Source organism: Neofelis nebulosa, chromosome 12 (genome assembly GCF_028018385.1).
Source record: "Neofelis nebulosa isolate mNeoNeb1 chromosome 12, mNeoNeb1.pri, whole genome shotgun sequence".
In the NCBI taxonomy this organism is placed as follows: Eukaryota; Metazoa; Chordata; class Mammalia; order Carnivora; family Felidae; genus Neofelis; species Neofelis nebulosa.
Window position 1 is genome coordinate 24,148,770 of NC_080793.1, and position 22,241 is coordinate 24,171,010.

Genomic DNA, 22,241 nt, shown 5'->3' on the forward strand with positions numbered 1-22,241 from the left:
AAAGCAGGGCAGAGCATCACCACACATGTGGGGAGACAATCCCTCATCCACCTAACCCGTCTTTCTCCCCCAGGTCCAGAATTTGACTGTGGTGGGTAAACCCAATGCTTTCTTTTCTTCTGGGAAATATGTTTGGGATCCTGAAATTTAATGAAAAGTTTTATCATTCCCACTTTATACTGAATTTCTCCAAGTAGGGATTCATGTTGATTACCCAGCGAATACCCTTAGCCATGTTGGAGAAGTGACATCAGAAAACCCCATCTTAAAATTAATGTGATTAGATTGTTTCTTCGGTCTGGGTACCTGGGTTATAAAATGGAAGGAAGGTTCTGAGACACTCAGAAACTCTTGGCTTTATGAGTTCTCTCCTCTGCGCTACATGGCATCTGTTTTCAGAGTATTTACACTCTGTGTATTTGCAATTCATATCCATTTGATACGGTTTTGCCTCTGGCTTTTTTATAAAGGAAAGACTTAAATTAAAGCTGTAAGGAGCAGGGCTAGTCTGCTTAATAAGAATTCGCTTTAGAATTCTGACGTCCAAGGGGAGATGACTTTTTAGGAATGAGGCGCATGAAGGGTTTGGACAATAGGTAGACGGGGTTAATTTAATGACTCTCTTCTGTGCTTCCCCGCAGACCAGGTGGTCCCACACCTGAAGACAGGCTGCTCTCAGTGTCAGGGACGACACTGGTCCTCACACAATCCGCACCTCATTTCACAGGACGTGTGGCTCAGACTTCTCATCGATATTAACTGGCCCTGTCTCCAGGGACTATCTCACTAGTGCTTACTTCCCTGTGGATCAAATTCAGAGAAATCCCACTTGTTTTCTGTACCTTCTGAAAGTCCTTGAAAGATTTTTCCGTCTCCTTCAGTTTCTCTAAGATGATTTGCTCTTTGGCAGATATCTGGGACTCTTCACTTTCTAGTGCTTGTATTTCCTGCTCCAGCCTGGAAAACACACAAACAGAGAACAGGTTACTTTACTGTCCTGCCATCCTGGGGACAGAGAGCAGCTCCTTCCTGTGGGGCGACTTCCTGGCCGTCTGAGGTGCCAGATTTCACATCACAGGACATCCTGTGTTTTCAGCTTTGCCACTCAGCACACATTGACCAAAGGAAAACCACCCTGAGCTACTGCCACTGGTTCACCGCCACCACTTTAAAATGTGCTTTGGTGTCTCCCCTCTAACTCTATTGATGTGCGCGTTCTTAATTTGGGGGTAGATATTTTTACATAGCATAGGACATAATGGCTGAAGGCAAATAGCTTCATATTCCCCTAGCTATCTCAGAATAACTGTTCTTCTATCAGTTCTCCTAAAGGGTGAAGAACTAGTCTCATTCAAGGGAAATATGCTGCTACAAAATGGCTGGTGGCCAATATCCTTGGGAGCCTGCTGTCTGTCGTCTCTTACTGGCGCATCCTCTACTGCCCAAAAGAAGGGAAAAGGGAGGGGGAACTGATACAGCTGCCCTTCTCTTCTGGAACTTTCTCAACTTTCACAGCCATCCTATTTTCGGAAAGGGAAATTTTGTCACTGCCAGGAGACTCTAGGAATATTCCAGAACAGCCATGATCTGGGAGATGTCTCAGTAGCTTATTCTTTCAATGAAATGATAGTATTAACTGTTAACTTATATTGAGCACCAAATCTCTGCCAAGAACCAAGCTAAGAATTCACGTAGTTTAATTTATTTAACCTTTCCAATGACCTTTGGAATCGGGAATCCCCATTTTACAGATGAAACCATTAAGGCCTGGCAAGGTTAAGGAACTAGTTTATTGCTGCAGAGCCTTGAACCAAGGATTCAAGCCAGAAGTCCAGTCACTACTCCTGACCATGGTGCTGAACTCTTACCACATGGGTTCTACGGTGTGTCACATTATTTCCTGCCTCACTAGACATTGTGTATGTAGGCATCTAGGGTGCCGCTGTTATGCAGCAATATCCTTAGGGTCATGAAGGGATGGATGTTCCCCTGCCTAAAAAATTATTTGGTCTGAGTGTATTTGTTTGCTCATTCAATTCTGCTTTTGGGTTCTTTCTTCTCTGTTGTGCTAGAAGCTTTGCTGCAGGGTCTGTGTCTGCCTTTATCTGCCCCTTCCCTTCTTCCATCTTCTAATCTGCTGTTGAGAACTAGCTAAACAAGTTTGTTCAACTAGTTCAGAGTGAGAGTTCAGAGTGAGATCTTGAGAGGGGTAAGGACACCAAGCCACAGGCATGGATTTATTTAGGGGTGCACTGTGCCTCTCAGAGATTTCCTTCCTGGGCATCAGAAAAATGACCTCTGGATGGATGAGACTTTGCAGCAATTACTCTGGGTTATGAAGACAAACTCTGTGTACAATCATAGTGCCTCCAAATGAACACAGATGTACTTATCATTTCACTCACAGTAAGAGCGGAGGTCCTTATAATGATTTAGATGGTCCTATAGTAGCTAGCCTCCTAGTACCTACATGGCATCCACTCTTGACAATGAGAGCAACTCCTTATTTGCCCATTTGTGCCCTGTGTTTCCCCCTCCTCCAAGAAACTCATCTCAAAACCCTAACCATTCTTGCCTCAGCTGAGACACCACTCACCCCACGAGGCTTTCACAGATTCACTACCAGGAAAAACACTGTCCTCCTCTGAACATTTATTAGCACATTATTTTGGTCATTCTTCTTCTTATTTATCAGAGGTTAAATGTTAGAGCAGTGGTTCTCAACAGAGGTGATTTGCCCCCCAGGGGATATGTGGCAATGTCTGGAGATATTTCGGTTGCCCATAACTCAAGGAGAGTGGAAGTGGTGTTCCTGGTACCTGGTGGGTGGCGGTTAGGGATGCTGCTAAACACCCTGCAACGCCCTGGACAGCCCGCACAGCAAGGAATTATCTGCCCCCAAATTCAATAGTGCTGAGGTTTAGCAACCCTAAATCATTAATTTCCCCCACTAGATTATAAATTCATCATGGAGTGGAGGGCACAGGTGTTCAATATATATATGTGAAAGAAAAAGAAACTAAACCAACTGCCAAAAGACACGACTCAGCCACATGAGACCTTCAGGATTTCTTTTCTTTTTCCTTAATGTTTATTTATTTTTGAGACATAGAGACAGAGCATGAGTAGGGAGGGGCAAAGAGAGAGAGGGATACACAGACTCTGAAACAGGCTCAAGGCTCTGAGCTGTCAGCACAGAGCCTGATGCGGAACTCGAACTCAGGAACGGTGAGATCGTGACCTAGGCCAAAGTTGGACACTTAACCAACTGAGCCATCCAGGCACCCCGAGACCTTCAGGATATCTGAGACCAGGGTGAATTCTTCAGCAAGCCTTGATTTGAGTCTACAGGAGTCTACAGGAGAGGGAGCCAAGTGACATAGATATATAAACCAAAAGATATACAACTCTTTTTTGCTGTTCCATATCAGCAGTAAAATCTTCCACCCACCTCTGTGTAAATTATTGTGTGTGTGGGTGGGGGAGAGGATCAAGGAAAGGGAATAGGAGCAACACACATGGGGCAAATGATCCAGAAACTGAATTAGTTCAATGGGTAGAGGAGCTCTGGGCTAGAAGTTTCCTGGGAAGACTGATGATAGTACTTGCCAGGTGGGTTCTGAGCAGATTGAATCTCAAGGGACAGAGTTCCTCGAAAGATATGTAGGATGTGGGTAGAGTCTATTATTCTCAACCATATTCCCTCCCTCCCCTCTTCACCTCCATGGAAAGTAGATACATCCCTGACGTACTGATGTTGGTCTTGGCCACTTGATTTGCTTTAGTCTCATGGTGGGTGGTTTGTACTTTCCTGTCCCTTGACTATTGGCTTAGCCATGTCATCTGCTCTAGCCAATGGGATATTGCAGACACAACACAGGAGAGGCTCGGAATGTGCTTGCCCAGTTGGGTTTGTCCCTGTGTGCCTTACCAGCACCAAGAGAAGAGTGTGTCTGGCCAATGGCTGTCCTTTCAGCCTTGGCCCCAGAAAAAACATAACGGGAGTAGAGTGGAGCCCAATCCAGAGTCAGAAGCCATGCCTAGTTGGATCTATACCTGAAATTAGAGCTGCTTAACTGGGCCCAGCCTAGATCAGCAAATACCCAGTACAGTCACTGAAGTATGAGCAATAATAAATGGCATTCATCTTAAACCACCGAGCTTGACAGTAGTCATATAGTACTATTGTGACAAGAGCTAAGTGATGCAGCTCAAATATTTATATATTATATGGGTATATATATATATGTATATATATATATATATGTATGTAATATATGATATATACATGTGGATATATACCCTAATAAAACATATAATAATATATATACATTTGTAATGTGTGTGTGTGTGTGTATAAGATTAGAAAGAATATAAACTACCCCTGCGCCACTTCTCCCAATCCTCAGAGAAATCTGGAGGGATACAAGGCACACTCTCATGAGGATTAAGATGGAGAAAAAAAGAAAATATCAGGGCACTGGGTGGCTCAGTTGGTTAAGCATCTGACTCTTGGTCTCGGCTCAGATCATGATCTCATGGTTCATGAGTTCAAGCCCCGCATTGGACTCTGTGCTGACAGTGCAAAGCCTGCTTGGGATTCTCAATCTCTCTCTCTCTCTCTCTCTCTCTCTCTCTCTGCTCCTCCCCACCTCAAAAATAAATAAACTTAATAAAATTTTAAAAAGATAATAAGAAAATATCAGTAATAGTTGCCTCTGGGTAATGGGATATTGGGTCATTTTAATTTTGTTCTTTATAATTTTCAATATTTTCCCTTTTAAAAAAAAAACTCACATATTCCTTGTCTAACCAGAATAAAACCAACAAATGGCTTTTGAAAAAGTCCTCCTTTGACCGAGTGCTGAGAAGGCAGCATTTCACAGGCTGTGGCATGGGAAAGGAGCCAGCTTCTCATGTGTCCGTGAAGGGTTAAATGGACCCACGCCAACATCCATTTACATTCAACTCGACCCACATTTACTGAACTTGTTTGGCTGGACTCAGAACTAGGCACTGCAAGGGATTCTAAAATAAATAAAATCGTGTTAAGAATGGCTGACTGAAAAAGGGGGGAAGAAAGGCCAACTCTAAAGTAGCTCACCTCTCCCAGTGAAGCAGCCTCTCTGTGGCCTGATGCTCACTGGCTGGCCCAACTGTCTCCCCGGCCTGCCCCTGGCCCTATGGGTTTCAGAGCTCTCAGCTATATAGCTCAAGCACTAAAGATTTGGGTCATGATACTGTGTAACTGAGAAGGGGGAGAGAGAGAGAGAGAGAGAGAGAGAGAGAGAGAGAGAGAGAGAGGGAGAAAGCAATGAAACTAAACTTTTGCAATAGCAACAAATGAGTTTCACCCAAAGGGGACGAATGAGGGGAATTGACAGTCTAGGCAAGTCAGATCCAAGGCGCAGATTCCTCTACAAATGCACAAGTGGGCTTGGGCCTGGTCTTGAGGGCGCCAAAGAGCCCAGGCCACTATCATTCTGTGGAAAACCTGAGTCCCGGAGCCAAGAGCGTCCCAGGGAACAGAGCCTCGTGGGGTTCATAAGAGTCATCTCAGCCAGGCTAGAGATGCCACTGTTTTGTAGTTTCGTGACTGAAATCTAATGCAGGCTTTCCTGGAAGAGCCAAGTAGATACTGCTGAACTAAAAATAAAGAATGGGCAGGAAGTGTAATTTATACGCAAGGTTAATCGAGGTTCCTGAGGCTGAGACAGGTGCATGTAACCGCCTCTGACTGGTTTGCTCGGTTTCTTCTGAGCAAAAAGCAAACTGTAATAGGTGGTAAGCAGAGGTAACAGACACACTGCAGATGTGCGGGTTTAATTTACTGGTGATAAAGGTGCAATCATGGCCAACTGGTCTTCTAAAATCCACCTAACCTCAACAGACCTCCTTCACGGGAAAATACGAAAGACCTATGGCTCTGTGAAGTGCATCAATCACTCTCCTTTCAAAATCCATTTATGCATTCATCCATCCAACTTTCTGCAAACACCTTCATTCCATCAGGCACTGCGCTGAGCGTCAGGGACAGAGCTGCATCAGGCACAGTGTCTGCTCATCAGAGCTCCTGGTCAAGTGATGAAAACAGCCAAGTAAACACATAAGTTACAGCTCACAAAGCATCTGGACTGTCGGCGACAGATTTCTACAAGTTTAAGGCCCTGTTGAGGTCACAGCTGAATGCAATTTCCAACTGCTCCATAAGGTGGTAAGGAAAACTTGACTGAGGAGGTGATATGTTAGCTGGGCCTTGAAGGATGCATTCACCAGGTGGATAAGAGAAGAAAATGCGTCAGAAGGAGGAGACCGCACAGGCCACGGCCCAGATTATCATATGTCCCTGCTCTTACCCAGGGGCATGGGCTCTGTATGGCCTTTTCAGGCACGGCAAGATCTACCCTCTAGTTGAAACGGCTCAGCACGATGGCCTCAGAGAGGCCCTCAGCTTCCCATCCTCATCCCCATGGCTCTCTGTGCTTGCATCCTGCTCTGCCTTGTCTGGCCTGGAAACAGCTACCTGGCCCTAAGGGCTCTGCTGAGAACCTACCTTCCCTCCTCCACAGTAGGAAGAAACAAGGCTCAAACAAAGAAGAGGCTGACTGAGAGGGACCCTCTGGCTCCTGTTTCCCGAGATCCTCTGCTACACTTTTAACCTTCTTACTTACAGAAGCCAATAAATGTTTCCTTTGTGTGGGTGTCTGTCAGGTGAATCCAAAAGAGTACAGACTAATACAAACCAGTTTCCAGTAGTCTTACTGCTTAGAGAGGACTTTGCCTGTAAACACAGGTGTGTTTCGTTTTTCTCTCCCCATCAGTGGTGATGTGGATAATAATTATAATACTAAAAATTCTAATATTGTTTTTGTGATGTATATATGGCTTGTAAGCAACAACAACAGGTAATGATTAGGATTTCTGCGTGCTTACTGTGTGCCAGGCACTGTTTCTAAGTGTTTTACAAGCATTACGATACTTACGCTTCACAAGAGCCTCTGAAGTAGAAAGTTTTGAACTCCATTCCACAGATTAAGAAAATAAGGTACAGAAAGGTCACTAACTTGCCTGGGGTTGCAAAGATAATGTGGGGCCAGGATTTGGACCTTGCTGGTGTGGCTGGAGGACCAGTACTCTCTGTCACTTCTTTCAACTACCTCCCTATGACCACTTAGTCTTTTTCCCTCATTTCCTGAATGCATAATGCAACATAATGTATTTTTCATGCTCATAGAACCAAAGAAGGTCAGGCTAGGAGTAGAGGCTATTTAATCTAATTACTTTTCAGAAACATGAAGCCCCTGAGCTGTGTTCCACTCAATGGTCATCCTACCTCTGCTTGAAATCCTCCACACACGGGGAGCTCACCACCTGTAAAGGCAGCCCATGCCCTCTTAGAATAGTGCTGACCTTCAGATCAGATTGCTCAGATTGAAGCGAAGTTAATTTCCCTGTGGCTTTCACTGTCTGAGCTCTATCCTTTGGAAGTGCAGAGGTCAAGTTTAGCAATCCCCGTGACTTGCAGGGGCTCCATTCTCGGAAACGGGAAAACCCGGGCAAATGGAACTTGCCGCCCAATGGAGGACATTGGTGATATGAACTGGGACCTAGGAGTGCAGAGGGGAGTGATGGGAGGAGTAGAAAGGTAAGGTAGGAAGAGGCAGGGGGACTTCTGGGCTTCCCCATGGAGGAACTCAGCACTGAGTCAGCTGAGGCAAGAAATGCAGTAAAGAAATGTTCACAAGTGTATTCCTGAAAAAGCTCTGAGCCAGATCAGTCTGTTCCTGACAATGGACTGAGTCTTTACAACTTTCTTTTCCAGATCAGTCTGTTCCTGACAATGGAGTGAGTCTTTACAATTTTCCTCTCCATCGAGGGACCCGAGATAGGGTTACATACAAGAAACGTGAAAGGCCAACCACAGCAGCTCAGTTGCCATGTGTTTGAGTCTCAGTAAATTCTCCCAGAATAACAGGAGACTCTGGCAGATGGCCGAGCTGCTGAATTTAGACCTGTTCTCTTCTCCTGAACTGCAAGTTCACAGCTGAGCAGTCAAGTGGGGTGCCTGTCTGGCCAACTTGCCAAAACAAGAACCTCAGGAAGAATATTTGTACTCAGAGGAGAGGAGAGCTGCCCACATCTTTGTGTATCTAACACACACACACATACACACACACACACACACACATACACACACACAACCAGAACTGTTAGTTCACCAATTTCCACCCTCCTTTCTTACAATCCCTGACGTTTAGCTAGGACTATGGCCACACAGAAAAATGACCACATTTCTCAGCCTGTTTTATAGCCATATACAGCATATTCTGGCCAAAGGGATGTAAGTGAAAGCCCTGTAGGGCAGCTTCTAGAACCGTCTTTAGCCCTTTTTTCTTTTGCCCTTCTTTCATCTTTCTGTCTGAAATGCATATGTGCTGGGCACCTGGGTGGCTCAGTCAGTTAAGTGTCCAGCTTCGGCTCAGGTCATGATCTCGTGGTTTGTGAGGTCAAGCCCTGCCATCAGGCTCTGTGCTGACAGCTCAGAGCCTGGATACTGCTTCTGATTCTGTGTCTCCCTCTCTCTTTCTCTCTCTGCCCCTCTCCTGCTCATGCGCTCTCTCTCTCTCTCTCTCTCTCTCTCTCAGAAATGAATAAACTTAAAAAAAATTTTGAAATGCACATGTGCTGAGGTGGAACTCTCACTTGAACTCTGAGGATGAGGATAGGAGAGGGATAAACTGAAAGAATGAAAGAAGCCCTGGGTCCCCAAGGAATTCAGAGAGGGCCACTAGACTGTTCTGGACTACCAACCTGTGGATTTTTACTGGAGGGAGAAATAAACATCTTGCTCAAGCCACCGTTCTCGTGGGTCTCTTCGCCTGCATCCACATTTAATCCTGATTAATACAAGACATTTAGCACATATGGCTGAATTTGAATGGATGCTCTTAGGAGTATGCTGAGGATGTGGCGCCATAGCTAATCACAGCCCAGAACCTCATTAATGACTCAGCAGCAGAAGGAAAAAAAATGAGCAATCGCCAAGTTTGGAATTCACGATGACGAATCAACTCTTGTCAATGGGGCTTGGCTGAAGCTGTGAGTCACAGACCCCCGACCTCAAATCCCCTCCCCATCCAATGTCTCCAAAGGGAAGTTCCCTGAGTTTTGCTCAGTGATAACCACCCACGTCTTAGCATCTCTTTGGTGTGCTGGGATGTTTATGTCAGTCTGACTCTCAGTGCCTTCGCCAGCTGGATTAACAGGAGAAAGGGCAAGTTGTGCTGTCTGTGCACTCGAAACGCCTCTGCGGCTGAGCTAACCACCTGGACGCATAAGACTTAACAATATGGAGCTCACCAGTGACACTAAAGTTGCAGTGACAAGGACGGAAGCAGAAGACACATTGTACGCCGTTCAGAAGTACGCATGGCGAGAGGCTATGGGGCCTGGCAGCTGTTAATTGTGCCTGCCCTGATCCCCCGCCACTTTCCTTTTGGGAACAACATCCATTACCCTTCCTTCATTCTTTGAATATTTAGCTTCTCTCTCTCTCTCTCTCTCTCTCTCTCTCTCTCTCTCTCTGTCACTCACTCTCATCTCAATTTCTCTGTTTCTATAGTCTAGGTAGAGAACATTGGGAAGAATATTGTTTGTTTTCACACAAATAGATGCTACAAAATTCACTTCGCATATTTCGGGAAGACAGTGCATTAGTTTCTATGGCACTCTCCAAATATTTTTCATTTGTGACTCAATTTGCAGGGAAACTGCTTCCTTTTACTTAGATGAGAGTATCTGGAATCACCACAGATTGTTTGGTATTTTACTGTGAAAAAAGGTTAACAGCCCTTAAATAAACAGAGGATTTCCACTTCTCCTCATAATAGAATAGGACCTTTCTTGAGTGCAAAGTGTCAGTGGAAACTCAAGCCCATTTCATTTTTCCCCCATGTCATCACTGAGGCAGAAATATGGCAGAGAAGAGAATGTCCCTTCAGGAATTCCTAAAGTACAGCTCATATCCTTTCCCTTGTTGAAAAGCTCCTGGTGGCTCTCCATCACCTCCTTCCCGAATCTCAACTTCTTAGGCTGGAAGTTCACTCTCGCGTGGTCTGCTCTAGCCCCTTCCCAGCCTTATGCTGTTCCCTATGTTCCAGCCAGAACAGAGTATGCTGCCCTGGGAAAGAGCCAGGAATGAGTCCCCACTCTCATCCCCATCTAACACACCTAAAAATCAAAGCCCAAACCAAATTCTGTCTTTTTAGTCATGTTTTCCTTAAATCATTTCCACCTGATGTGTCCACTCCTTCCAAATCCCCAGAGCATTTCTAGCCCTGTTAGGTATACGATGTGGTTGTTAAAAATGTATTTACCCTCCCCAACCCTAGCTGTACCAGCCCTCTTCTGAGCATAGGCTTATTGGGAGATAAGACGATATGTTATTTTGTTCCCTGTACATATGTGTTGAATGAATGAAAAGCAAGGCAAAGCAAAAACACACTTTTAAAAGATTCTATAGTGAGGGGCGCCTGGGAGGCTCAATCGGTTAAGCGTCCGACTTTGGCTCAGGTCATGATCTCATGGTTTGTGGGTTTGAGCCACGCGTCAGGCTCTGTGCTGACAATTCGGAGCCTGGAGCCTGCTCTGGATTCTGTGTCTCCCTCTTTCTCTCTGCCCCTTCCCCGCTCGTGCTCTGTGTGTCTCTCTCTCAAGGATAAATAAACATTTTAAAAGATTCTATAGTGAAACTAACTTGATGCTATTCAATATAATTTTTTACATCTTGGCTTGGTTTTGCTACTTCCCCCTTCAAACTAATATACTAATTTGTATATCCATTGAGAAAAAAATTAATATTGGATTTATTTATGTCTTGATCTAAGTATACAGCTGGGACATAGTAACACACTTCGTTACTGATGTCGGTGCAACAAAATTTAATACCAAGTAAATATGAATTCAAATTTCTCTCTCCATAAGTTTTCCTTAGCCCACAAGATCAGTCTATCGCTCCTTGTCTCGTGTGTTTATTCCATCTGGAATCAAATGGCTCACACCACCAGGATCTGTGCAAGTTGATTTCTGCTACAGGAAATCATTTCCAAGCTTGTGCTGAGCATTGATTTCTTGGGTATAATTCTTGTTTGAGCCTGCTTCATCAGAAATAAAGAGTTTTGATTACACGACAGTGAGATGAATCTCCTTTCAAAGCAACACATTTCTCAATGGCTTCAACCCTTTTCTCCCCAAGAAGCGTCTCTTTTTGTAGAAGAGAAAAAAGTCTCATCCAGCCTTTGTACCTCCCGCCTCTGACTCAGAGACTCTCCTCCTCAAGGCCAGTGCCTCCACCTGTGCACCTGACCTTGCAGATTCCTCTGGGAAGGCACGCCATCGATTATCCCCTCCTCTTGTAGCTTCAACCTCTCCCCAGATACCTCTTTTGCTTTCGTCCATAAACAAGAATAAATTCTCTCACATTAAAAACAGGTGAACTTCTTATGACCCCACAGCCCATTTGAGTTACTGCTGAATCTCTCTCCCAGATTCCCCCAACAGCACTCCCCTCTGGTGGCTTCAACATTCTTGTATCCCAATCTTGTTCAAGTCCATGACCTCCTGACTGCTGAGTCTAAGAAATATTCTTCAAGGTGAATCTACTGACTTCTCCATTTGTTAAAACACTGTGGACCACTCTTCATCTCCTTCAGAGGCCATGACACCAAATTCCCAATATGGGCGCCTCTGCTACTCCTTCATTAAAAGTTCATTTGGCTCACTGTCCTCGCTAGACATTTTATCCTTGGCTAATCATGTCCAGTCTCGTGGTATAATTCCCACAACATGCTGACATCTACCTGACCTATACCTTTAGCCTTTCTCCTAGATTCCAGCCACTGCATACAATTGCACTTCCCGAGTCTCCATGTGGATAGTCCACAGGTACCTCAAAGCCAACATATGCATGACCAAACTCATCTTTCTCCAAAAAGCTGTTCCTCCCTCCGGCATTCTTTACCTCAGATCCTGGTACCACCATCAATCCATTCTACTTAAGATGGAAACCTGGATGTTACCTTGCCCTGTGACTTGTCCCTCTCTGGTAATCACCACACATGTATATTAGCCACCTAAATCCTGCCAACTTGCCCCACAAATATCTTTCATATCTCTTCCTCTTCAGCTCAGTTAAGAGCGCTCTCCTTCTTTGTCCTAAATGCCTACAGCAACCTTCTATCCAATCCCTTTTCTTCTATCCAGCCTTATTACCCTCAAATCTGGAATGGGCATGGACACACCACGGTTGCGTTCCCCTGATAGAAAACCCTCACAGGCTCTCTGCTAGAAGTTCTTTAGTCTACATACACCCAGCCTCCCATTCATCTCCAGGAACAATGACTTTCTTAAAGATCCCCGCACACAGGGTGCTCTTTCTTGCCTCAACGCTTTTGCTCGTATCACTGCCTCTGCTTGAATTGCCCTTATTCTCTCCCTTCCCATTCTCCTGGGTAATTACTGCTCATTAAGAATCTGCTCAGGTATCATCTCTTCTGAAGGTCTTCCCTGATGCCTTTACCATGACGGTGCCTTTCCTCCTTGCTACCTTATCCAGTGAACATATTTCTATCACCAATTTTATCTGATTGTGTATTAATCACGTGTTTATGGATTTGAGGCTCCCTTCCCAACTCCCTTTTGCAAACCTCTTGAAGATAATAACCAGCTCTTCTTTATCTTTCTTTGAATGTGGCTTCTAGCATCTGGCTAGTTTACACCTAGCAAGGAACCTGGCTCAGAGAAAGTTCTCAAGAAATGCTGGCTTAGGAAATATGTGTTTCAGTGAATGTGTGAGTTGCTTCTCAACTGGAAGCAGCCTCAAGGCAGACCCTTCGGCTCAAGGCCTTCAGCCAAACGTGAGTCTCGAAAGAGCAAATTTAAGTTAGTGGCAACTCCAGAAAAAAGAACTGATTGAAAAGCAACTTGTCTTATTAGCTTTCTCTGACATAAGAAAATATAGAAGGTAACCACTGTGCTTTCTAGACTTTTCATTCATTTCTCCAAATATCTCAAATGTATAATTTCACCTGACCCCAAGTGTGTGTTTGTGTGTGTACATGTGTGCACATGTAATACACTGTTCTTACTTCCTCTGGGGCTCACCTATACAAAACCACAGGTAGAGGACACGCAGCTCTGCAGAAACTGGGCTGGAGAGTCTCAGCACTTACTTTGCTTCCCCCTGTGATTCTCTTTGGGCTTGCCCTTCATGCAGGACGCATCTGGGCGTTCATATCTGATTGTGAAAATTGTTTATGTGGCACATTCCTCTCATCCAAATCCCTGTTTACTCATTGTTTGTGCCTAAATCCGGCACCGTGGTAGCTTTCCTGCTGAGTCAGAGTTCTCCATTAGCCTCCGAGTGTGTGTGTGTGTGTGTGTGTGTGTGTGTGTGCGCGCGCGCACATGTGTATCCACATGGCTTCAGCCACAGACTTTACAAATGCCCAAACTGGGAATAATCAACACATTTTTGCCTCTTGTCTGTATTGAAGGTTACTCTTGGAAGATCGGTGGAGCTTTCAAGATACTCAAGGTAGCATTTTAATGAGTCATTCATCAGAAGAAAAATATTTAACGTGCAACAGTAGTAGTGGCAAAAATAGCTAACATTTGTGGAGCATTTACCATGAGCCAGACAACATGTTAAGTTGTTTGGAAGCATTATTCAATTTTCTGCAATCTTCATAGCAGCTATTACAATCCATACCTTACTGATGACGAACCGGAGGTTCAGAGAGGTGCAGTAACTTGTGGCCCATCACCAGTAAGGGGCAGAGCTGGGACCCAAACCTACGTCCACCTGTTGCCGCAGGCTGGGATATTAGACTGCCCTGTGCTGCTTCCTTCCAAGAGCAAATGAAACTATTCCTATTCCACAGGTTTTTATTTCCTCTTTCTGGCATAGAATTTTCTTTTCCAATATATTGATCAAATAGATATGGTCTGGTTGAGGCATGAATACACTGGGAGCTCCTCCTGCTTCTTCTACCCTATCCTTGTCTTGGCTGGGCCTTTCTACAGAACAGAATATGGTTTGGAAACCATGTCTCTGTGAGAGCAGAAAGAGCATCTGGTGTATAACTACGGCCCCCACAGTGCATACAAGAGTGCATTGTACACAGCCAGCACTCAACCAATGTCTACCACAGGAATGTGGTTCTGAAAGGGGGCATTCCTGCCTATGGCCACCTACTGTCTGAATTTCCATGAGCTGCCTGACTGGCCACCAAAGGACAGAAAACACCTCTGGCCTTTGGGTCCTAGAGGGTAGAATGCTATCCACCTGGAAGGGACAGGTGACAGTTGAACTGTGCCTGAAGTGGACCCTCAGAAGGAATTTGGCCTGGGGAACTGTGGCAGGGGCTGAGAGACTTGGCGAATCCAAACTGTCTTCCCAAAGGGATCTTCCTCTTATGTTTTCTTGTTTTTTTTGGTAACCATGTTTTCCATGCTTCATATTACCAGGTGACAGCTCCTCCTTGGTGGAGAAATTTGTCATCCCACTGGGATAATTCCAAAGTTATTCTAAGAGTTCCTGCTCTGAACAAATCAAGCCAATCAGGAAGCTCCTCCACATGGGCTGAGCCGGCTGATTGTTTCCCCCTTGCACGCTTCCTGCTATTGTTTTCTAGCATGTTCTCAAAGACACAGTCACTGAGCCCTGCCCCTTCCTCTCAGGAGCCTAGGGCTGCAGTCATTGCTATGGGTTGAGGTGTGTGAGACTCTGAGATCAGGCACCTGGCCAGAAGAAAAGGGTCTGAAATGAAAACAGGGGTGGTCGCTGGCTAGAGCAGAAACCACAGTTTTTGGGTCTCTCTGGCCTCGGGAGGGAGGTATGAAATATTCTGGATCATTCATTCAGTATTTATCAAGCATGTGTTGGGCTAGGTACAGTGACAGTTGCCTAGTCTCTACATTTAAAAAACTCATCCTTGGGTCACCTGGGTAGCTCAGTTAGTTAAGTGTCTGACTCTTGGTTTCAGCTCAGGTCATTATCTTACGGTTTCATGAGTTCAAACCCCACGTTGAACTCTGCATTGACATCATGGAGCCTGCTTGGGATTCTCTCTCTATGCCCCTCTCCCAATCACACTGTCTCTGTCTCTCTCAAAATAAATAAATAAACTTAAAAAAAAGAAAAAAGAAAAAACTCATCTTCTGATGGGGAGGCAAGTGTGAACAATTTCAAAAACGTGCTGGGCAGAGCCCAAACTGCAAAGTCCACAAGACAATCAGAGAAGAGAGCCTGACTGCTTAAAGAGTGGAGAGGGCAGGATTTCAGGGGCTTGGAACATTTCAGTGGGACCATTCCAATGGGACCTCATCCCATTTCAGTGGGATGAGAAAAAGTATCAAGGCAGAGAAGTGTTTAGAAGGCATTTCAGGCCAAGGCAATGGCATGCACAAAGAAGCTCAATGTGCCAGTAGGATTTAAGCAAGTGAATGAGGACCTCTGTCGGACTGGACTATTCCAAGTGTGCTCATGAAGGGAAGAAGGTGACAGGGAGGGTCGGGTCCAGGATGAGATGGCACTTGAATGCTACCTCTGGGGTTTAGATTTAACCCTGAAGGCAACAGGAGACGGTTTAAGCTACTTGTCCGTTTGTCTATTTGTCCGTTTCATGGGAATGCCTGGCTCAGCTATGTTCTAGAAAGATCACTGTGGCAGCTGTATGAGAATGGATGTGGATATGTAGGACAGGTACAGAATGAAGCATAAAGGTCAATTAGGAGTTGTCCAGGCAAGGGGTGAGGAGGCCTACTGTGAAAAGCAAAAAAGGGCTCCATTTATTGATTTTTATATTTCAGTGACATCAAGGTCATTCTAAGTCAAACATTTTGGCATTGGTGTGGCCTCACAGGCTGGGCTGAAACAAGTGAGCACATTAAATTGTGAAACTACATGCCAAGGCAGGCTGTGGTAGCCCAGTGCCTAGAGTCTGTGTAGTTTAGCAAGACTCTGGGCTTTACCCTCCTGCCCACCTCTCTCTTGGCCACTTACTTGAGACTGCCCAACTGTTACAGGTATGAGAGGTATCTTCTGAGAGGGAGGAAATACAGCCGAAGCCAGCCATTTCTGTTCCCTCTGATGGCCTATGTGTTGTCTAGGAAATGAAATTGAACTTGGACGCCCTAATTTAAGAAGTTCCAAAGATTGAAATTGTCTCAAACCCATGAGTTCCTACAAGAAAACAAGCTCTTGGCCCGATTTGCTGCATCACTGCTCCCACATGGCTGCAGCAGGAAAGGGCGTGGAGTAACATACTAATGGGTCATCTCACGTCTGGGCATATGCTGAGCCTTCCCTTCTCCATTACAGCCAAAAGGCTGAGTCAACACTGCACACTGTCCTCCTTGAGCATCCCTCATGGATTGCAGGTACAAAGTGGCTCTGCACTGTTGGTTTCCCTTGGCATGTTCACAGGAGTCTCTTTGGCACGCCCCCTGCCATTTTTCTATCTTACAGATATAATAGAGTCATTCTGTCAAAATGCCAGCAAGAAGACCCTATGGGGACCTCTTACAAATGGCACAGATGGTTTTGAGGCAGAAACAGCGACACCTCCCATCTCTGGCTCACGCATGCCCCCTGGTGGCCCACAGACTGGACAGGTAGGGATGGAACGGTGTTGGTGGATGAGCCTCCCCACCCCGACAAACCTGGCTCAAGGTTACTGTGTGGGTCAGTCTCCCAAGGAGATCCTACAGAAGGTTAAGAAAGTCAGGCATACCACAGTTACTATGGGGTTTTGAGATAAAAACTTGAGGAACTAAAAATAAAGCTACAAATATTCTCTCTGATGAACTTTATCCCTCTAGACTTATCAGTTCTGTTGAATGAGTGATGACTAATTTTGGATTTTCACATCCAGAAGGAAAACAGAATTTTCCTTATACCAACAGCCCGCCAATGAGAATGTCCAGATACAAAATGATTCACATGTAGGAATCAAAGCCTGGGTCGGACAGCATTACTTAAACCAAACTGGAGAAGTTCTTAGAAGCAACATGAAAGCAGCTTGCATCAGGTTCCAAGAAGACAAATGTCCTTCAAAACTTATCCAGAGACTTGTGCTTTTAATTGAAGCCCTCTGTCAAAGAGATGATCCAACTGGCCATTTGAAATGGAAACTCTTGAATATAGAAATAGTACATTGTGTTCCAAAATGACGATTTAAAAAAAAAAAAAACCCATCTGCCTCTTTCTGGTGGTTTGGCTAAGGCAGAAAGGGCTCTGGCCATCATCTTCCTATTCAGCTGCAGTCCTACCCCTGAAGTTTTCCTACCCTTGTCTATTATTTCTGGATCTGGAGGCTAAGGGAGAATTACCTGCTGAAAACACCAGGAAACGTCATTGCAACGCTCAACCGTAACAGCTCAGGGTGGACCAGATTTGTAGCTGAAAGAGCACAGACACCCCGGTGTGGGAGATCTCAAAGTAAATGTTTCTTGTGTGAATGAGTGAAGGACCACGCACCTCCTGGGCACATAGGAGAGTTACACATTCCCACAAAACCCGAAGTATCCCAATAATAACTGTAGCAGACATTTGTGTAATACACAAAGTCCATTCTCAGCAATTAGAGATTGTTTTATTCCTGCGTGATAGATAAGAAAATTGAGAGGAAGGAAAAAAGGGAAACCAGAATTCTGATATCTTGCATGCCACAATCAGATTGCTACTAAGCCCCTCATGACTGTTTTAGCCAGTAGGGGGCAGCAGGATGTAGAGCAAACAAGTCAGGATCAGGAGTTCAGGTAGCCTGCCAATGACTGCTTGGAATCCTGGGTAAACTCCCTACTTTTCTGAGTCTCAGTTCCCTCATCTATAAGATGTTTATAATGATGTATACAGAAGAGTTATTTCAAAGCTATGAAGATAAAGTTAATATTTAAAATATCTCAGAACACTTCCTGCCAGAGAGGAAGCATTATTTAATGTTTGTTTTTGCTTTCTCTTCCAGTGCTTTTAAAAAAATTTTTTTTCAACATTTTTAATTTATTTTTGGGACAGAGAGAGACAGAGCATGAACGGGGAGGGGCAGAGAGAGAGGGAGACACAGAATCAGAAACAGGCTCCAGGCTCCGAGCCATCAGCCCAGAGCCTGACGCGGGGCTCGAACTCACAGACCGCGAGATCGTGACCTCTTCCAGTGCTTTTTAAAAAATAGAGCTAGAGGCGCCTGGGTGGCTGAGTCGGTTGAGCATCCAACTTTGATTTCTGCTCAGGTCATGATCCCAAGGCTGTAAGATTGAGCCCCACATCAGTCTCTGAGCTGAGACTGGAGTCTGCTTGGGATTCTCTCCCTCTCTCTCTCTCTCTCTCTCTCTCTCTCTCCCCCTCTCCCTACTCACGTGCTCTCTCTCTTTAAAATAAAAAAAATTAAAAAATTAAAAATTGAACTTAAAGACTATTCTGTTAAACCCTGAATATATTACCTTACAGGACAAACCAAAACATACTATTTAATAGAACAGATTCAAATCCAACTTCTTAATCACGTAGTTTGTGGCCCAGAGGATTTAAGAATACCCACAGGTTCTTATGTTAAACCAACTTTCCAGAGAATGTAAGTTCTATCATCTGAATGCTAAAAGCAAAATTAATGAATCGGTTATTGGCTGCAAAGATAGTGAAAGTTAAAATTGTGTGTGTGTGTGTGTGTGTGTATGTACATGTTGAAAAAATACAGAAAATCTACTTCAAAGTCTCTATGTGTGTCTCTATGTGTACATGGGGGGCCATCTAGTGGCAAGTAAAGTCATCTTCCACAAACCAAGGTAGTGTGTTTGGGAATTTAGGTAAAGCCTCTAGGAGGAAATTGCCATCATTCTGCAGATTTGTACTGTGTGGTTATTGGGAATAAAAATCTCATATATCAACCCCTCCCAACACACGTGTCCTCCCTTCCACTTAAGGCCAGCCATTTATGCAAACATGGATCCCAAGGCCCATGGCTCTTCCCGCTTCTGCAAAGCAGCAGTGAGGCCCTGTAGGGCATGCTCCCTCTCTGAGGCTGTCTTCACACACTTCTCCAGACCTGTGTGTCCTGGTCCTTCCCTTAGGGAGCACAACACTTCCCTTAAGGAGCAGCTTTTTCACTCTTACATCTGGAAACCCAGTGACCAGGGCCAAGAAGGACATCTAGCCCATGAGGTCAAGCACAAGAAAGGGCTCATGAAGTCTGTGAGGTTGCAGTATAGATGCTCGGCCTTTGTCATCTCAGGAACCCCAATACCCAACAGAAGGACCTGCAAAGAGTAGACCCTGGATGTCTGTGGAATTGAGTGGGGCCTTGTGTGCACACTTATTCCCCCATGGTCTCCTCTCATTGGGCCAGGGTAAGAGTACAGCTATGCTCCCTTTTGGACAGGCAGTTCCACCCAGAGCTAACTGGCCATAGGCATCTTGAATTTCCGAGTCCAGCCAAGGCCCAGGGAGAGACAATCAGGCTCTGCTATGAAGTCAGGGGATATACTCTGACTGAGAGCGGAGGAGTGGCTGAGTAGCTAAAACAGCTTATAGATGCACTCTACCCATAGATGAATTAAACTCGGCAGAATCAATGTATATTAAGAATTGAATGGTGCTATATCTCACTTCACAAAGGACTAGAAGCAGGACTATACCTGGGGTAGCCAGTTGCTTTACTGCATTAAAATGATGGTATATTGCACAGTCTTTCCAGCAGCCAGTGCCAGGTAAAATGAAGTATGGCTGCACTGACTTCATAATGAAAGATGCTACAGTTCTGATGACATCCCTCCCATCAAGACCCTGCCTCTAGTTCAAAAGAGACAGGATCCACAGAGGACAAACTCTGTGCTGTAAGAAGAGAAAGACAAAAGGGTACCAACAGGAGCTGGGAACCCATCATGTGATGAGCGTTGATTAGATACTTGACATACTTAACTAAGGCAAGCCTCACAACAGCCAAATGAGATACCTGTTATTGATTCCTACTTTACAGATGAGTTAAGTAGCTCGCCCAAGGTCCCATACAATTAATGAGGTGCAGAGCCGAGATTCAGAACAAGGTTAGTTGATGCTGAAGAACACTCCTTTCACTGCATCGGTAATAAACCCCTGCTCAGCCCTTTGGAACCCGGGAGAAAGAGGAACTCCTAATTCATGGTAGAACTCTATTTAGGCCCAAGGTATTGCTGAGACTAAAAAAGAAAAAGAGAAAAAAACACACAACTGAGTAGGTCTAGAACTGGTCCCAAGGTTGGAAGTTTTCCTTCATGGTGCAGCAATGCCTCTCCCTGAGAACTCTCCAGAGCCCTGGCCTTCTGCAATGCCTTCTCTGGCCCAGGTGTGAGTGAGGATCGTGGGATTGTTGACTGAACTGTTTTATTTGTACCTGTGTCCCAGTCCATCCTCTGTTGGTGGACAGTCTTCTTCTATCCTGCTCAATTCAACCTAACCTGGCCATCTGCCCAGTTGGTTCCAGTCTACCCTTGACTCATCTACCCCTCTCTTTCTCTAACTGAAGCACTGAGCCAGCATCCTAGTCTCACTGCTGGGTTTATTACAATTCCTCTACTCTGAAACTTTCAATCATGCTCCACAGCCTCTAGAATAAATTCTAAATCTCTCAGCTTAGCATTGAAAGCCCTTTGTGATCTGGTTCCAACCTGCTACTCAGGTCTTTTCTGTAGAGCTGCTTCTATAGTTAGGCCTGTGACTATCCTGTCTTCAAAGAGATGGCAGATCCTATGCAGAAAGACCACCCAGGGCAGGCCATGCCTGGACCGCTGCTCCTGACAAAGAGAGTGACTCTGTGAGAGAAGCAACTGTTTACTGTCCTTCCTGTTTCCACACGCCCTTCTCTTTGGACAACATACCAGAGATAGTGACAACCTCCAAATGGAACCAGGCCCCTTTCAGCTGTTTACAACAGGTGGCTGGGCTGTGAAGAGCCAAATGGGCTTGGTTGAAATGGAGCGTCCATGACAACCAGCTGATCTTGCCAGTTAAGCTCCATTCCAGCAGGCCTGTGGCCACAGTCTCTGATGATTGCATCATTCCGTAGCTCAAGCCCAGCTCTAGAGCTGGGACCCGACATGAGGCTGAAAAGGGCTAAGGCCTCACTGAGGTTAGGAAGGGCCCCCGTTTTCCAGTCTGATTATATCTAATGATTTCCACGAGCATTTGCTCCATGTCAATGGCAGCCATTCAGCTCACATGCCTACACAGCCGTTATAGCTTGTTTCCTATGAACCTGGAATTTCCTTGCTTAATTGAGGCATATTAAATTTGATTTAGTATCTTTTATTTTTTAGAAGTGAAATCATGACTTCTTTACAACATTCAGGTATTAAAAGTTCTGGGTTAGGACATAATGTACTGTCTAGAGTCAAAGTTAACTCTCTCTGGGTGATAAATATTTCTTGGAAGGGGACCTTCTAACATCAAATGATGGGACTCAGGACCAATAAGAAACTTAAGTCCAGAAGCTTCAGGAGATCTCTGAATAGTCAAAGTTAAAAGACTTTGAAGAGTTGTCTTCCATTATAACCAAGTGGATTATTAATCTCTTGAAGGTAGCAGTTGTGTCTATCTTCATTTGTCTAACTTAGCTCGGCCTCCATCATAAACATTCGATAAAAGTTTACTGAATGAGGGGCGCCTGGGTGGCTCAGTTGGTTAAGCATCCGACTTCAGCTCAGGTCTTGATCTCACAGTTTGTGAGTTGAGTCCCGCATCGGGACTCAACAGCTCAGAGCCTGGAGCCTGCTTCGGATTCTGCATCTCTCTCTTCCTCTCTCTCTCTCTCTCTCTCTCTCTCTCTCTCTCTCTCTCTCTCTCTTTGCCCCTCCCTCACTCGCCCTCTGTCTCTCTTTCTCTCTCAAAAAATAAACATTAAAAAAAAGGTTTATTGAATGAATGAATAAGTCTTAGAAAGATTAATATCAGCCAAACCCCACTGGGGTAAAAGCCCCAACCCTAAAACCCTCAAATGAACATTCCTTTCTCTGAACATCTACCATCTTGAGAACAGGTATGATGTATCCCAGCACCTGTCACATGCATATGCCATCTGTCAGGCACCTAGACCGTTAGATTCATAAAGGCAGGGGAGAAGACTCTGTTCTCTTTTCTATAACTCCAACACTTGGCCACTGCTATGTATGATGCTCAGTGAATATCTATTTAATAATCTCGCTCCAAATGA

At 44.9% G+C, this 22,241-nt stretch overlaps 1 protein-coding gene across 11 annotated transcripts in view; it reads right to left on the reverse strand.

Annotated features, from left to right (window-relative positions):
* The window catches only part of PALM2AKAP2 (PALM2 and AKAP2 fusion), a 484,510-nt gene that overhangs the window by 209,450 nt on the left and 252,819 nt on the right, over positions 1–22,241 (reverse strand). For all 11 annotated transcript variants that reach the window (XM_058694604.1, XM_058694609.1, XM_058694606.1 and 8 more), the window contains exon 5: positions 843–957. In XM_058694604.1, coding sequence (XP_058550587.1) covers positions 843–957 — 115 coding nt within the window. The remainder of the gene's footprint in view (positions 1–842; positions 958–22,241) is intronic.